The 18626-nt window shown below is 47.3% G+C and overlaps 2 protein-coding genes across 2 annotated transcripts in view; one reads left to right on the forward strand and one right to left on the reverse strand.

Moving 5' to 3' along the window:
- The window catches only part of LOC119456444 (ATP-binding cassette sub-family G member 1-like), a 360487-nt gene that overhangs the window by 312252 nt on the left and 29609 nt on the right, over window positions 1-18626 (reverse strand). Inside the window, exon 2 of the mRNA XM_049669865.1 lies at window positions 17466-17602. The gene's annotated coding sequence lies outside the window, so the exon portion shown is untranslated. The remainder of the gene's footprint in view (window positions 1-17465; window positions 17603-18626) is intronic.
- LOC119457068 (uncharacterized) overlaps window positions 15875-18626 on the forward strand; it is an 86618-nt gene continuing 83866 nt past the window's right edge. Inside the window, exon 1 of the mRNA XM_037718895.2 lies at window positions 15875-16215. Coding sequence (XP_037574823.1) covers window positions 16214-16215 — 2 coding nt within the window. The 5' untranslated portion in view covers window positions 15875-16213. The remainder of the gene's footprint in view (window positions 16216-18626) is intronic.

Genomic DNA, 18626 nt, shown 5'->3' on the forward strand with positions numbered 1-18626 from the left:
ACATATAGTGAGGACTCCTGAAGAGCAGCGTGCATACGAAGCGCGGCAAAAGTGTGATTAAGTGCATTTCTCTTGGCTATGGTCCACTCTTTGTAGGTGCACGAAGTAGTGGCGTAAGCCAAGTCGCAGGCCGCTGAGATGTCTTAGGCTGATAAATAGGTATAAAGTGCATGTGAATGTCGCCATGTGAATAATTTCAAGCTACTTCTAAATGGGTGATTGTTCTAGGTGTCATTTACAGCTTCGCTGTCCAACCACCTTCACAGCGTGGATTAGAGACCAATTTTTCTCTCTCGCTCGCTCTGCGTCCGTGCGTGTGTTGTTCTACCAGTGCGTGTATATATACACAAGTGAAAATGTGTCAACCAACCTAATTCACTTCGTATGGAACAAAACAAACCAGTTATATTGCCGCAATGGATGACGCACCTCTCAGTCAAACTATTTTCTATTCGAGAACTATATCCAATCGTTACTTAGTTGTAGGAGTGATGCTGCGGCACACTGAGTCTCGGGAAAGAAAGCTGACACTGCATGCAGTGGACTAGGACAGCGCTCGCCTAGTGTGCAGCTCCTACTGGGTGCGAGCAGTGCTCATTGCTCCATTATTTTTCTCTTTTCCTCTTTCTATTTGCCCTCTCCCTTGCTCCCAGTGCAGGGTAGCAAACCAAACGTTCTTCTGGTTGACCCCCCCCCCCCCCCGGCTTTTCCTTTCCTTGCATTCCCCCTCTCTCTATCTTAAAAAGCCGATCGCCCAAATCGTGAAAACAAAAGCATAGAAAGCCGATCGCCCGAAGCGTGAGAACAAACCACAGTCTCAATAATGTAACGATTCTATTCCAATTCAATTTAGCACTTCATCAGTGGTGCAGACGGTGCTCCAACTACGCTGTCGGTCGGCCGTGAGCGGCTGCTGATAAGAAAGGCATGGAATCGAGCGAAAGAAATTCTTGCACTATACTGGCCCAGATCGGTAGACTGCAACTGTGCTCCACGTGAATGTTGTTCTCCACAAGGCACATCCTTCTAGCAACTGCAATAGGAATCTCGTGAAATTTGAATACACTGAACGCAAACCGAGCATGATCGCAATAACGATGTGCTCTGAGGAGCCGAGCACCGACGGCAGGCAAGGCGATACGGAACATTAACAAAGGCGTTAGTCACTATGTGCGCCATACATGCAGCCATTCTATTAGTTCGAAAAAAATGCATGCTTCTGCACCTGTAGAGAGAAAATTGAACACAATAAAGAAAGTGCAGATTAGTGAACATAACTGACGCGATGTCATAGAGAAAGAGCACACCAAAGGAATAAGAAATGCAACGGTTGTGCTTGAAGCAGTCAGACGACAGAACGAAGTTCATGAAACTGATGAGCTTTTTAGATAGTTAAGTGTTAGTTTTTTCATTGCTGCATGCGGAATGCGACGCTATAGCCACCTAAACTTAGCGTAAAGAACTCCTTATTGCTATTAATTTCGCACATGTCGCTGTGTTCTCGTAAAATTGACTCGGGAATATCTCAGGGCTATAAAAAGACAAAAAGGAACATGAGACGATGCTACTTGCATAGCTCGCCTCGCGATGCTTTCACAAGACCTTCTGCACTTCCCATAGCCAGCAAAATCTATAAATGCTTGATTGCTGCTTTCGCGCAGAGCACTGACCTAGCTGCTGCCTTTTCCTTCACGTCGGGTTCTTTTTTGCTCGCATGTATTGCTGGCTTATCCATGTCGAAAAAAAAAATAAAACCAACTAACTTTCGGATCCCTCTGTGCGCACTGCAGAGTTATCAACAGTACGTTCCCTGGGTGTCTCAATATTATACTTGCTGCATGTAACGCGAGGCTATAAAGATGCACCCACGCTGACGCCTGGTGGCACGTCTCCTCCATCACGACTACCAACGTCGATGACCATGAGCAACCGTCGTGCATATGGAAGCTGCACTACGCTGCACACGCTAGCACAACGCGAAAGACGAAGCACGTAACTGACACACTAATACAACGCGCAAGACAAAGCACGTAACTGAATCGTCACCGAGTCAAATCAGCGCGTACAGCGCGTCGTAATTGCAGCCTCCGCGATCAACTTCAGAAACATTTTCAGAGCTAATTGCGGAGGCCACGCTCCGCTGTGCTGAGTACGGTGAACGCCACCTAGGTGGCGTTGGTAGTGCTTCTTGATGCCAGCGTCCCTTCGAATGCTGGCATCGAGGCGTCGTAGTGCTGAGACCACCGAAGCGTTCACTGTCGGTGCGCGTTAGTGTCATAATGCAGTACTTCTCTTTTCTGCTCGTAGGCGGCGGCACCGCCCCGAGCAAGAGCGCGGGTACACGGAGGAGTGTTAGAGATATGTGGCATAAACACAAGCGGTATGACGGCTCAGTCCTCTTAATCTTGGATCGAAGAACGACCGGGTTACGCCACCGCCTCGTGCGCACTCGTTGTGAGCCGGCTGGAACGTCCTGGCTTGGCGAAGCTGCTATTATGAGCACCAACATTAAATAGTGCGACCAGTCATTTATCCTTGAAAAGCAGCGCAGACCGCAGACAGCGGTGTGAAAAACGGCTTCTGAGCTCGACTGTGAGTGAGAGCTATTTACGGAGCCGTCCGGGCATTCGGCGGCCGAAGTCTGGCCGACCGAGCTATCCATACTTTCCTAAACATTCCTCCCTGAGCCTGACTCATAGGCGGGTCTAAATAGGAGCCCAGCCACCACGTAGACGGCGGTCTGTGCGCCGCACGCGTATTGTAGACGGTTTTATTTTCGAATCATAGGCGCCTGCATCTTGAGCTGTTACAGGAACAATTTCAAGTTATTCGAACAGTGACATTAAATTAACATGCTCATGAATCACCGAACGTGCCTGAACAACCATTTTCATGCATCATGCATTTAACCGCTACAGATAGAAAATGGCAGTGTTGACAGCCCAAGGTGGTCGCCCTCAAAGTAGTAGGTGGGTCAACTCCCATGCGTACGGAGCATAAGAATTTCATACTTTGATATTTTTGTGTAACTGCGACAGTCATTACGTTACAGTTTCTGAGTGGATCTTGTCTTCATATAGACGCCTTGTCCATCAGGACGCAGCTTATTACATAACAAGTAATGACCCCATGGGTTTGAGAACCTGCCAGTCTTCCAATCAAATGCAATACAAATACTCTAAAAATATGAAGCCGCAGTATTCACACGGATAGCACGTATTTTTTCCCTGATGCAAAAGTGTAAAACAACGGAAGAAAATTCAGGATGGAGGAAACCACAGAAAGAAAATGATGTTCATAAGTGTGCGAATTGTAATTTGCAGGGCCTGGAAACTGGGCATCCTATGAATCATGTCAGTCATGGGCCGCCTCAGTTGACAACTAAAGTAATCAAACAAACCAGATTGACGTGGCTAGATGCAAGCAGACCGATTAAGTGTCTGAATGCTATTATGAGCTTAATGGTCACCGCTTGCATCATTCATAAAATCAACTAGAAATTACTGCAACACTACGTACCTCGCTAGTAGCAAAAACACGCTGAGTACCTTAAAGAGCACGAAGCTTCGCACCTATTAAAACAATAAACGTGCAAGCAGTCCTAGATTAAAGCAGCGTTGTTTAGATTACTTTGCTTTGTTATACAGGAAATTGCGCTATTCACATGCCTCTAAGTGCCCGACTTCTCTGTGAGACTGCGACCGATGCTATACCCACAAGAAATTAAGGACACGAAGGAAATGCTGCACTACTAAACAGTGAGGCACAGTTAAAACGAGCTCGGACAGCAGATTTCGGCTCGCACCACACCGCTGAATCCCTATGAACGTTATCTCTAGGATCATATTTCTCGCGTCGAGCCATCGTATATACGAAAAAAGTGTATATTTTTTAATCAGTTCCTTAAAACGTGTCACTGCAGGGAAATTGAACTCAGTTCGCGGCATTCCTCGCGACTTTATGCATTGGGCGAGACTTTTCTAATGATCTAAGTGAATGTGACCCTCTTTCACCTGTGTACAGCAATCCTGCACTGAAGTAGTCGCTTTATCTTCATGGCAGATTCCTTAGCGCTTGCGCATGGCGGAAGCAACCACAGGCGTGTGAGCGGGGGACGCTGCTTTATTTTGTTCACGTTGCTTTTCGGTCTGCTGGCTAGCTTAAGCAGTGTTGGCTCTGTGTATAGCACAAATTCTGACCCACCGCCAACACATTTGTCGTTTATCTTGCCGAGCAGAACACCAGAGCTGAGCACCTCCCTGTGTCCCGTTGAGACTCAAAATAATCACTCGGTCAGACCAAGCGCACTAACAGCCAGTCTGCCAAGTTTCGTCTTCGTTAAGTAAGTCTCCACGCTCGGTTCAACAATTTTTTTTTTGTTCGTATTCTTAATCATTCTGCAACTCGTCTCAACAAGTCCGTGCAGTGGAGCAGAAGCTACACTGGTTATGCTGACCAATCCCGTTAGGGAAGTAGCCTATATGGAAAAAGTTTCAGGCGACAGTGCGACTATTCCCGTGTAGAGAGATAAAGTTCTAAGTGACGAAAGGCTCGTGGCTCTTTCATCCCTCGTACGTACACGATGAATCAATATGAAAGGAAACATCCATTAACTGGAAGAAGACGGAGCTGAACAAAATCGACACACTAATCAGACTAGAAACACTAGCACGGAATGACTCTTCCAACTGGGGTTACATAACACGGCAACCGAACTCTTTGAGGCACAGCGAAATGCTCAAATCGGTCGGCTCTCACTCACAAGGGCGCGTATCGAGATTTTACTAGAAGCGGGCATACAGCCCCTCTTCATGCCACCAGAGAAGTCGCAACTATGCACAAATGCCAAGAGGGCAATGACCCGTGATCCACTCCCAAGAAACATACATCCGACCCACAACGAAGGGCGGAGAACAGCGAGAGCCAAGGCAATCCTCGACAACATCAAACGTAACTAAGCGCAAGTCCGCTTCGTTGACGCGGCCAGATTTTCTTCTTCTTTCTGGGGTTTTACGTGCCAAAACCAGTTCTGATTATGAGGCATGCCGTAGTGCAGGGCTCCGGATTAATTTTGACCACTTGGGGTTCTTTAACGTGTACTACAACGCAAGCACACGGGCGTTTTTGCATTTCGCCTCCATCAAAATGCGGACGCCGCGGCCGGGATTCGATGCCGCAACCTCGTGCTCAGCAGCGCAACGCCTTAGCTGACTGAGCTACCGCGGCGGGTACGGCCAGATTTTGGAATCGAGGCGCCTACGCGGTCTCCGTGGTGGACGCCCATGGCTCGCTCGTCAACGCAGCCACGGTAGTTACCAACTTCACTCACGAAGCAGAAGAAAAGGCCGTCGCGGTGGCCCTTCGAAGCTGCAAAGGAGCCTCCGTCATTTACTTGGACTCAAGAACAGCCATTAGAACCTTCTCGGCGGCCCTCGTCTCTTAGAAAGCAGCTACGGTGGTCAACAAAATCTTCTTCCAAGAAACGGGAGCAGACAACCTGACGTCCCCACACATCACGTGGTTTCCGGCCCACATAGGCAACATTTCCGGACCTCCTGACTGTAATCCGAACGAGCGGGCACACCAACTGGCGCGAGAACTCACATTACGCGTCTGCGGTCCACCCCCTCGCTTCAACCCAGCCTGGAGGAACCTAGACATCAAAGACCCGCTCGTTTCATACCACGAAATCACTTCAAATCATATGTTAGGAGGCAAAATTCTCTAAAGCTCAAAAAAGCACAGGCCGTCACTTACAGACAGTTGCAGACTAGAACATACATCACACAAACAACACTAAGCAGGATCAATCTTGACCTTCCTACTGAATGCCCACACCGCGGCCACGAATACAACTTCGAACACACGCTCTGGCCGTGCCCTGCCAACGCGGGCACGAACTTTCCTGACCAGTTCTCCCAGGACTCAGCGCTCAGAAGCACAGAGCTCATCGCTCAGCTCAATGCTGTCCAGAGGGCCCGGGGCGTCGCCGAAGGACTCTGTCTACCGGCCCCGACCTGGGTGGAGCCGCCGGATTGATTGGCGGGGCCTCCGGCCCCGCTTTAATTCTTTCTCCTCAGGACCTAAATAAAGTTCGTACTCACTCACTCACTTATTCCTAACGGGCACACACCCATTTTTCTAAATGAAATAACAACAGCAATGCTACACGTGGAACTTCCGTGAACACGACAATTATTTACCACAAATTTAGAATGTTCCAACTTGTATTTTTGTAGTAATATATGTCTGAATATCAGCTAAGCGTTCCATTTTAAACGTGCGCCCCGTCACGTCCATACGCCACCCAGCAATCAGTTCAAGACCGCGATCAATCGCAGGGCTGCTTGCACTCCTGTGATGGAGAGCGTTCTTGCCTAATTAAGCAGGCGTGGTACGTTTGTGCCTTCGGCCAGAAGCCGGACACTTGTTCCTCCAGGCAAGTTTAGGCAGAATAGCCTCAACAAAGTTCGAAACTTGTTCCTCCGTCAGCTAGACTCTTTTGTTAAGGCGCTGCGGTTGGTGCAAAAAATCTAGAGTAGCTTGCACTGGAGGCGCAATACTAAAGATACAACGGAGCTGATGGGCACCTAGCTTGTCCTGGCTTTTGGGCTAGGCTAAGCTCTACCAAGTCATCCCCAGCATTTTCCGGAATTCATTGGTTATTCATCTATTATCGATTAGCTATTGATTGGCTATTGATTGGCTATCGATGACTAACTAAGCTTAAGTAGTCCCAACCATGCTTAGCTGGACTTATGCAGGCTCAGCTTCGCTCGTTCACACGGGTATGTGCAATTGCGCTTGGACCATTTCTGCGCTACCGCGAGGACCGTCCCAGCTCTTTTGTGGACGACTAACGGAATAACGGCCAGCTTAAACAGCTCCACTGCTAAAAAAATTCGGGGTAGCTTGCACTAGTGGCGCAAGGCTAAAGACACAGCGGAGCGGATCGGTTCCTAGCTGGTCCTGGCTATAAGCAGTGATGATAAGTCATACGAAGTAATGCCAAGTGGTGCTAAGTTGTACGAAGTGTATAAGCATTTCCTCGTGGTCCGTGGCATCGGGGAACGCCTCGCGAAGCACTTGCAGTCCGAGAGAGAGATAAAACTTTATTGTGTCCATGATGGGGTCTGGGGGCGGCGGGGGTTGGGAGACTAACCCCCAGGCCTCCCCTTCCTCAGACGGCGGCCAGCCCTTGCTTTCTGGCGGCGTCTCGGCCATCCGGACGGCCCAGAGCTGCTCTTCTGGGTCCAAGCTGAGCAGCAAAGTCTCCCACTGCTCGGCCGTAGTTATGATGTGTGTAGTGTTAGTACGGTGAGTGTTGGTGGGTGTAGCTTTCGGGCATGCCCAGATGATGTGATCGAGGTCAGCGCGGGCCTCGCAGGCTTTGCAGAGTGGGGAGTATGCATCGGGGTAAATTCGGTGGTATAGCACGGGGTTTGGGAAAGTTCGCGTCTGAAGTAGTCGCCAAGTGGTGGATTGTGATTTATTCAGTGTTTTGTGTGCTGGTGGGTAGCGTAATCGCTCTCTGCAGTAGTGGAGGAGGATTTCTCTGAATGTGACCATGCGGTCGCGCGCGTGTCCGCGGTGCAGAACTAAGGGCTCATCAGGACCGGAAGGCGCAGGAGACGGATGATGCGCCTGGTGTGCGAGAGCTCGGGCGCCATCGTGGGCGGCTTCGTTTCCAGCCAGACCCGAATGACCAGGGGCCCAGATGATCTGTACGCGGCGTTTCCTTGAGGCGGGAGTGTCGGACAGTATTTTCTGTGCTTGTGGTGATATGAGTCATCTTGTGTAGTTGCGAATGGCCGTTTTTGAATCGCTGATGGTGTAGTGTGCATTGGTAGAGGCATAAGCCAAGGCGATGACCGTTTCCTCTCTTTCTTCGGATTGAGTGGTGAGTATTGATACGACCGCGGCGAGGCGGTATCGGCGGCCGCGGCGAGGCGACCCGCGACTACGGCGACCGCCATGGCGTGCTGGTGGGGGTATTCCGCGGTGTCCACGTAGGCTACATCTGCGACTTGGTCGTAGCGCTTTTGTAGATGTTTAGCTCTGTCTGCACGTCGCTCCTGATTGGGTTCTGGGTGCATATGACGAGGCATGGGCGATATAACTAACTGAGCGCGAATGTTTGGAGGGACGGGTACTTTTGGTCCGAATTGGGTGGTGTAGGTTATGCCTAGGGTGCGCAGAATGTGCCTGCCCGTGGTGGAGTTGGCGAGTCGTCCATATTGGGTTATACGCTGAGCTTCAATAAGCTCGTCTATGGTATTGTGAAGGCCGAGGGCATCCAGTTTCTCGTTAGATGTGGAAATTGGAAGCTGTAGGGCTTGCTTATAGGCCCTCTTAATCATGGTGTTGAGTTTGAGCTTGTCAGTCGCATTGAGGTGAAGGTACGGGGCGACGTAGGTGATCCTGCTAAGGGCGTAGGTGGTTACCAGACGAATCAGGTTGTTTTCTTTCATGCCGTGATGTCGATTTGCGATGCGTGCTATGAGGCGAAAGGTTTGGTGTACATTACTATCTAATTGCTTGAGCATCTCCGTGTTTCTGCCGTTTTGTTGGATGCGTAAGCCAAGGATACGGATGCTAGGCACTGTAGGTATGAGTTGCTGATGCACGTGGAGTTGTATCTCGGGGGGGATGAGGGTCTGGGCGTCGACCTCCCCACGTAGGCTTGTATAAAAGGAGCTCCGATTTCTGTGGGGAGCAACCAAGGCCGCGGGGTTCTACGTATGCAACAACCTCGTTGATGGCTTGCTGCACCGTGTCTTGGATGTCCCCGTCGCTGCCCCCGGTGACCCACAGGGTGATGCCGTCCGCGTAGAGGCTATGCTTGAGGTTGGGGATGCTAGCTAATGCAGGCGGTAATCCGAGCAAGGCCACGTAAAACAGAAAAGGGGACAGAACCGATCCTTGCGGCGTACCTTTGCTGCCAAGGTGAATAATTGGCGACTGCAGCCCTCCGATGGTGATGGTGGCAGTGCGACCTGTCAGGAAATCCTTGACGTAGTTATATGTTCGGTGTCCAACCTGGAGTTGTGCCAGTTGGGTCAGTATGGCCTCATGCGTGACGTTATCGATAGCCTTAGTTAGGTCTAGCCCCAAGATGGCTCTGGTGTCCAGCCTCGAGCTTTTATCGCCATCGATAATTTGGTGCTTGAGCTGAATTATGATGTCATGAGTAGAAAGTTTAGCGCGGAAGCCAACCATAGTATTGGGGAAGAGATCGTTGCAGTCCGAGCACACGTAGGAGAAGTGGGGCGAAAGCTATGCATAGTGTACGGGTGGCGCGCAGCAGACGACACGCCGAGATGACGTCATGGCGCATGCGCAGTAGCACGCAGCAGGCGGGAGCTTAGCAGAGCCGTGTCTGTGTCGGGCGAAGCGAGCGCGCGCCTGCGCCAGTGGTTACTAGGCAACGCGAGGTGACGTCATCGCTACTGATTTGGCGCGTGCGCGGCTAGGTGAAGTTGGGCCACGTGGTGCGCAGCTGTGGCTTGGTTGTTGCTTGGCAACGGCGCGGAGTTTTCTGTGGACTTCGGACGTTTCTCCTCCAGCTTTAACAGCTTCGCTGTTAAAAACTTGAGCGAGGTTCGCCGAGCACTGAGTTGAAGTGGTCGGGGTCGTAGCAGAGCTCACGAGAAGTTCAGCGGATCCACGGAAGTTCGCGCAGACGCTCGAACAGAGCAACGCAACCTTAAACGCCCCTGCCGTAGCAATGCGCTACATAATTGCTAACGTTTCTTGTAGTAGACTGCTTAAGAAGTGCTATTAATGCTGTAATATGACAGCCGCAGGACTGGGATGGACTCGATGCGTGTCTTACTAAGAAAACACAGCACGAACACGTTACACAGAGTGAAGAAGCCACAGAACTGATATAAGCGATTGTTTCACTCTGTGTGCCATCCTTGCACTGTTTTTCAATAAATCCGTCGTCAATAAGTCCGTCGTCAGAAAGATAAAAACAACAAGGCGCGTCACCACAGCATACCACGGGCTGTACTGCTGAGATCCCATTATCTGTGCCGCACCAGAGCTCTCGAGACTGAAATAACTTCTCTCACTAAGCGTTTCGTGCAACAAGCAGCTTCACAATAACTCCCCATCTTTGCACACCTCTAATGATACATGCAGCGGAAACCGCACTGTAGTGACATGCTGCGCATGCAACCGTGCTGCGCGATCGACAACGCGTCTTCAAGATACGCGAAGTAGAAACTCGAAATTCCGTTCTTTCGCTGCGTATACCAGCGGCATAGCGCACCCTATAACTTGTGCAAGCTGCACAGATTCAGTCGAAATGCTTGCATTTCTCAGTGGCCCAAGCCCGGTTAGCTCTCTTTAGTTTACTTCCTTGATTTTCCTCTCATGTAGCACACGGAGCATGCACTGCGGCGCAGTGTTTCCTGTATGCCTTTCTAGACCACAGGTCTTCTAACTTCTCTTTCACTTTCTTTCTTCCTTTCATTCATTCTTTCTTTGTATTACTGCTCGCTAAAGCACCGTCTCGTCACTATATTTCAAGGACGGCGGGACCGTAGCCGTCGTGTGCGGTGTTGGAAGGAATCCAGTTCGCGGGCCGCGTACGTATACCCGGAAGACGCTGTTTTTGCATGACGCATCCAGGGCGCGTCTCTCAGCAGGAGCGTTATGGGGCGTTAGCGTGTTATTTAGAAATTCATAAGGCAACGAAATATCACTCTTAGGTAATGCAAGAATTCTCGCGCCCCACCTTGCATTACAATAAGAAAAACAAAAATGAGCGAGTTCTGTAGGTCCATAATAGATAAATTAGCGCAACCGTTTTGTTTGTGTGTACGTGTGTATATGAAGATTGGTATTTCTGCTTGACGCATACAAGTAAATTCGAGCTAACGAAACATATAAAAGACCACATAAAATTTGAGGAGATTTTCTTCAGCTTCCAATGGTGCATTCCGAAGGAATTAAAACTAAGTGAATAGCGTAAGTCGTCAACGTTATCCGAAGATCATGCCCGAAAAACTAGCCATTACTCCAAGCTGTTCATATGAGCCATGGAAATGGCTAGATAACCCTTGGCTTACGGCTGTACGGAGATATCAAAGCAATGTAGCGCGTGTTAATTGTTGACGGCGCCGGAGGTCTTGCAACACGCATTTGAGGCTCACAGTGGTTATCACCGGAACAGCTACAAAAAAAAATGGAATGCGAACTTGTAGGAAAATATCCAATGCATAATTTATATTCTCCGGTGCGTTAGGAAAGGAATAAATACACAAGAGGCAGTTATCACATCAATTACGGCACTTGGGTGATTAAGGGAATATTAATCACACGCTAACCGCTACGTCGCGTTCCAGCTACTGAAGCAGGTTGTGTTGTTCACTTCGCACCGGAAACGACTCTGGTTGTTGGCACTTGGCTCCCACATTACGCGCCTTGGCCTTGCCGCGCGACACACTTTTCGCATCAGCATAGCGGCTTGCCAGACCTTGCAAGCCCGCGTGCACCCGCATATGTGTATCACTAATGCGCCATTTGCAAGTTACGCCTAAGAGCTCTCATGCACTGTATCGAAGCAGCCCGTTTTGGAGCCTGCTATGACAAGCGCATTCAGACTGCATTCAGCTAAAGCAGCTTGTCAAACTGGATAACACTCGTGAGGCCGGCAAAGATGGCAAACGCTGCGTGGTGTTTATTTTTAGTGTCGTCTCCCTCAGCCAAGTATACAGGAGAGCCAAGACGAGTCTTCTGGTATCTGGCGTGCATTCAGGAGCAGCACGAACGGTTTCGTGGCATGTTCGGAGTTCCCGCAAGTGCCGCGAAGAGCGTCAAAAGCGGCAAAGTACCCTCTTCATTGATTCAGGGCACAGTACCCGACGTACTGTTGTGCTCTGACGTGCGGTGCGTGCCGTGCTAGAATTGTTGCGGCCAAACAGGAACAGGAAGGGACGGATGGCTCGAGAGATGCAGCTTACTGTTTTCGTGTCCGAGGAAAGGCGAGAGAAACATCAGTGGGCATAAATGATTAGAATTAAAACAAATAAATAAAGAATTGCTTTTACTGTTTTACTACGTTAAATATCAGCCAATGAATAGCTGCAGTGCGTCATTTGCGGGACCTACTTACAAACCACATACATACAGTGCAAAAGCAGAAACACGAAGTTATAAACTACTTAGTGTGTTACCAGCATCAAGAAACATTGTCACTGCTTTAACGAACCCGCGACTACATTTGATTCATTTTCTTTGTATTTCGCAATGCATAACTTCGCAGTAAAACGATTTTGGGGATATAATTGTGTTACAGCTGTTTTGCATTCGTTCCATTTCTGATTTCGTTTTCTTGCGCCACAACCCAGAAAATTCAAGAAATGTAGCCCGCTCCTTCTGGCAAATATAATGTAAGTTTTTTTTCCGAACCAACGCACGAAACCGTGCTTCGCCGGCGCTCGGGGTTAATTCAATTTCTTTTACAGGAGTGCTCTTTTTTGTCCTTTCCCGTAAAACACCACTGTGTCCTAAGAAGCTCGCGTAATCGTGTTAGTCATGGAATGATGGATAACGGTGCTAGAAAGCTTTCGCGTGTTTTGTATCAAGAGCCTCTCACGGGACTCTCGCGAACTCGCGAGTCAGAAGGCACTTCAAGGTGGCAAGGAGTGGCGCAAGAGCGCGGGGCTTAGCGTTAAGGTTTTGCATTTTACACGACTACGACAGGAGCAGTTGAGCTTATAACGCGTTTATGGCGACGACATTAAAAAAAAAAAAAGCTCTTGCTCGATCTTTTCACTCGGTAATGGTTTCTCCACTGTAAACCGACACGCATCAAGGCTACTATTTCAATGTTGTCAACAACTTTCGGCTTAGAATATCACCAACATATCATTATTTACTATTATCAATCATATTTTTTTAAATAATAGACCTAGGTTATCGTGCATGTGATGGCCGAATACTGGAATGTCTTCATGTCAGAACCATTGTTATTGTTCCTCGGCTTAAATTTCGCTAATTCTAAACGGGCGTGAAGAAATGGTTCATTTGCCTTCATAGCCTTTTCTGATCGTCGTCGATTTCGAAACGTGTGACAACGACCATGTTTCGGGTAATCTCATCAGGGACCGTATGTAGTAATCACCTCTGTTCAGCGAGGTTCACGTGCTCCCTGCAGAGGCCAACTCCCCTTTTGAACCTATGCTTGGTGTTATAACGTAATGCAGTAAAGCATGCAAAAGTCAGAGCAGAAATTGGGCTGTCTGTCTTGCAACCCGTATCCTACATAACGATACCCAAACATCCTTTTAGCTGACGCAACCATTTGCTTGCGCCAATACATAGAATAGTCAAATTACCAGGAGTGCAACACGAGAAACTAATTTAGATTCCCAAACCTTTTCTATTGAGCTTTGCTGGTTACTTTTCTTACTTCACTTACATGTCTCCTATATATTTCAAATGTTGTTTTCGTGTGTAAGTAGTAAACGATCGGACATTAAGCAACTAGGTCGTTGCACAAATGAAATAAATATAGGTCAAAGTCTCAATTTCGCGCGGCATGTAAGGCAGATGCCGCTTAGAATACTTAGGATCTACTCCTGAACAGCTACTCCTCCCTAAGCACCTATTTTCTCCACCCTTCCAACTATAACCCAAAGAATAATAAAAAAAGCTAATTAACTAAAAAATGTGGTTCCCGCACATTTCATGGTCCCCCACATTTTTCAGTGATTTTCTTTCATTTTTCAACTGAACGGTGCTGAACAATTCTGAATGGTCCCCGGCGGTCGAAGAGCCTTCTTGCAAGCTTTCGCAAACTCAAACGTGAAAATGTGTAGTCCTAGAATGCCACACTTAAAGTAATTGAGAAATAAAAGAATTTAGCGACCTTGTAAAACGAAGCACGAAGCGTGCCGTTCGAAAACATTTAATTTCGTTCCTATTTTATTCCATTTTCTTCCAGCGAAGAACGAAAACTCCAGAACAGAGGTATTGGTAGAAAACTGCCTTATAAAGGCGCTCTCAAACAAACAAAACTTTCAATCGTAATTCTATTCACAACCAAACACAATCGATGCTAGTAGATCTAACAACATACCTTACCTCTTACTGCTGCTGGACGTGTACATGGGGCGGAGAGAACGCATTTACCAGACGTGTGCTACACTCAGGAATCACGGTTTCCATAGGAACAGTGTAAATTTAAATAGGCGCATTAATTTTATGGGCGTCAGCATGTCTATGAAGGCCGCAAGACATGCAGCTACACGAGTTATAGAGAGTACTGGGCAACCACCCGTTGTCCCTACGCACTACACCTGTACTTTGACCATTATTTGTTTCAATTGTCTTAAATAAACGATGTTTAATGCCGTGCAATATTAACCGTAATATATTAGCTGTTTAATTTTAGCTGTTTAATATTAGCTGTCTTTTTAATTTTTTAAATTTAAGACCGTCTCGTGATTTTCTCACGTGTTACCGTAATACTTTTTTCCTTGAAAAGTGAAATCGAGTAACTGGAATCCTTCATCCAGCACCAATAATTAAAGCCATTTACCTAGGGCAGAGATAGTTGCATGTGCAGCAGATGGAATGTGAAATTGTAAAAAAAGAAAAAGAAATAAATAAAGAAAAAAACTGTTGCAGGTGGAAAAGGAGAGAGAGAGGCATGTTGAGCTTCAATGCATAAATTAGCGTTTTCCTCAAAAAGTTAACTGGAACGCCCATGCATTTCGTCGCACACTTTGAAAATTAATATCTCGAAACTGGTTCAGTCCTGAGAATTCGTTCGAAGTCGACACGCCTTGCTATAATTCGTAGATAGAAAGGTGTGCCGCAAAAATAATTAAATAAAAAGTTAATTAGAGCAATTATGTCAATTATTCAAATAGGAGTTTTGAGATCTCGTGGAAGTAATGGCCGCCTCATCGAGTAGTTTAGATCAAGGATTATAATCGTGCTATCTGCCACGGACAATTTTTGAAAATTTGTTGCAGCTAAACTGAAGCACCCTTATATATATATATATATATATATATATATATATATATATATATATATATATATGTATGTGTGTGTGTGTGTGTGTGTGTGTGTGTGTGTGTGTGTGTGTGTGTGTGTGTGTGTGTGTGTGTGTGTGTGTGTGTGTGTGTGTGTGTGTGTGTGTGTGTGTGTGTGTGTGTGTGTGTGTGTGTGTGTGTGTGTGTGTGTGTGTGTGTGTGTGTGTGTGTGTGTGTGTGTGTGTGTGTGTGGTGTGTGTATACGTGACCACCGGCAGTTGCACTTCGCACATTGAAGAGACAGGGCGTGTGTCGAGTGAGCTTCTCAACAGCACTATGCAATGTGGTGAACGCGGTTTAAATCATCAACCCGGGACCTCAAGAAGGTGCGACGTAATGCTGACGTATTCTCTCGCATTTACCGCTAAATGCACACCGTATTCATTCATTCATTCATTCATTCATTCATTCATTCATTCATTCATTCATTCATTCATTCATTCATTCATTCATTTATTTATTTATTTATTTATTTATTTATTTATTTATTTATTTATTTATTTATTACACGCGATCGCACACCTTTTCCAAACCCTGGCAACGCTGCTCGCGGGAAGGCTTGCCGTCGATGCAGAGGCCAGGAGCGAAGGCTCTCATCCTCTCCTCTCACTTGGTCTTCCTCGTCGCTCACGCATCACCTCTCCACGCATCCCACCCCCTCGCTCTCTCTCATCTCTCTTCCACGCTGCTCCGAAGCGCCGCTAAGCAGCGCTCTTATCGGCTCGTGGGCTCGGCAGGCAGTCTTTCTCCCCTCGAGCAGACGACGCGGTCGCGGCATCGTCTGTCACGAGCGAGAAAAACAAAATTATTTCTCTTTGTTTGCAGGCTTCTTTTTTTCTCTCGGTATTATTATTTTCTTTTAATTCTGTCCAAATATCTTCGCTGTGCAAGTGTCTCAGCGTGCCTCAAGGGTGTCTATCCTGCATCGGCTTGGACGACTCACCACTCCCTGTGCTTCTTTAGTGCGAACAAGTAGCTTGTCCAACGCAGTCCTATTCCACGCCTTCGTCGTGCTTGCCTGGGATATTGCAGCTTGCGAAGCACCCGTACGTCGGTTCTTCTCCATCTGTTGCCGACGTGCACGACTCTTGTGTGGTTGCCAAATTCCTCTTGTCTCGCAGACACGGTTTCTGTCTTCTCTGCACTACTTCGCTGTCATGTAAGTGAAACCACTCACCGTTGCTTTTCGCTGCACTTACGTGCACTTAATTTCAGCGGCGAATTTTTTTATAACAGGCAAGAACGAGCGGATTTGTTTGAAGTTTTACGCAGTTCCGGTAGTGCGGGTTGGAAGGAAAACTTCATTTGGAAGTTTCTGTGTCACCAGGTGCATGATTATTAATGCGGAAGTATTCTAGGGCTACTTCCCTCGGAAATCTGGAAATCTGTCCGTCCATTCGGCTGTCAGTAACGCGTGACACGATGCCCTCCATAGGTATACATGGGGTCCTATGGGGGTAAATATATAAGAATGCCTTATGACTACATATGGCTACTGATACTTATGAGTATGACTATATATGAGCACTGGAAAGAGTGTTTACGCATCATCAGACAAGTGCCACTAGGGAGTTCCTGCAGCATCTTTTTTTCTGTGTTTGGCTGCGTTACTAACTGAACATCGCTTAGATCAATGACCGCTGGAGCACAGGTTTTCACCAGTGACCACACATTTTTCGCATGTGCTCAAGACGCACAAGAAGAACTAGCCTATACGCACATAGTACCAAAATGAAATGTACTAGAAAGTCAAAATGAACAATATGTACTTCATTTCATGGACGTGATATTTGTGGTGTTCATACACGGACGCAGAGTATTAAAGTTGCCGCCTGTCTATTGACCATTTTCTTTACATCCCCATCTTTTCAAGTTACTTACTAAAAGCTCCTAAAATAGCACGTAGCACTTAAAGAGACAGACAACCGCTTAGAAGATGAATCGAGATAATCCTGCTGATGCAAAGATTACCTATCGTATTGGCTAAAACGAGCCCTTCTTTCTCATTAAACGCGGTTTTAGATTTTTGATTCTTCAGTAAATGTCGCAAAAGATTACGTTTGGCACTCCATGCGGCAAGAACATGAAGATGCATAAATGACCTATCAAGTGACCTACAAGTGTACGCGGTTCCTGGTCTTTTTATTGGTATTGAAATGCAGTACATTTTTTTCTGTTATGAGGATTTTGCCCCTGAATAAAAACGTCTTTCCAGCAATGCATTTCAGTTTAAAAGTGAAGCCGACTTTAAGGGGATCGGTGTAAGCTTGGTCTTTGTAAGCTGGCTTTCCCACGTTCAGAAGCCTACTTGCGGTATGCGAACGATGCGATGTGAACGGGTCCCGATAACACTATCTCGTTCTACTCTTAAAGGCGAAGGTTAAGCGTCCTCTTAGTTTTTCTACTTACAATGTGCAGATAGGCCTTCATTTGTAGGGATTTATAAGTGGCGCTGCCTTCGCCTTGGTTTTCGATGAGTTGGCTGGGCTCGTCTATCAACAGATGTAACGACGATGGGGGCTAGCCAGCCATGACGTAGGCGTGTACTTGGGGGAAAACGCGGTAGAAATTTAAGAAAGGTCTGCACAACAAAGCAAACTTATTGTACCAGCATTTTATATTCAAAAGTAGTTGAAGAAGTCAAAGAGTAGGTGTCAAACCACAGTTGCACTGTGTGAAAGCAGAACGATGTGTGGCTTCCGCAATTTGCGAGGTGAGCTATCGGCATGGCTCGCACTTCTAAGCGTTGCTGGAGGAGGGATGCTTTTTTTAGAAGCTGCTCAAATTGAAAAATTCTGCATACAAAATATCCACGTGCTTTTTGAAGTAACCGCTGCAGGTGTAAACACTGCCGAGGGTGCAGTTTTCGTTGCACCATGCATAAAGAACTGGGTCCTTAGAAAATGATTGTCAGTCCCTTTAAAGTACGTGCTGAGTAACGAGAAAACACGTATTCTACAACCCATTTTGCGAGAAAGGCTTCAGATAGTATAAAAAAATATACGTAGAACGAATAGATAAAGAGAAGCAAGGAGAGGCAGTGAGGTTAACCAGAAGCACGTCTGGTTTGCTACCCTGCACAGGGAAAAGGGGCTGAAAAGGCTGAAATAGAGAAATAGAAAGATAGAGAGCACTATTTGAGCTTAAAGGCGCGCACTAAGTCCATATAAACGGTGGCAGAGACCTGTCAACTTGAGGTGCTGCAGCAATGCCCTCACTGCTTACTGCGCCAGTGACGCGCGACCATGGTTCAAGTATTTTCGCTTCTGAACGTGATCTTGAGCCTCGCCGGTTTAATGTTGCCCAGAGACGGGAACAAAGCTAGAGGAGGTGTTCGATAGTCTCTTCGGTGCCGCAAGTGTCGCCCATATGGGTGTCACCCGTTCCCATTCGGAGCAAGTAAGCTTTTGTAGATGCCCTCCCAATCCAGACGTGGCATAACAATGCCGCATCGTAGCGAGAAATTCTCGATGGCAGCTTTAAAGATGCATCCACGGAGTCTACGTAGGCGACACTTCGAGAGACCAGGAAACGACAAATAAATTTACTTGGTAGTTTGAGCCAAGAGAT

Source organism: Dermacentor silvarum, chromosome 6, assembly GCF_013339745.2.
Source record: "Dermacentor silvarum isolate Dsil-2018 chromosome 6, BIME_Dsil_1.4, whole genome shotgun sequence".
In the NCBI taxonomy this organism is placed as follows: Eukaryota; Metazoa; Arthropoda; class Arachnida; order Ixodida; family Ixodidae; genus Dermacentor; species Dermacentor silvarum.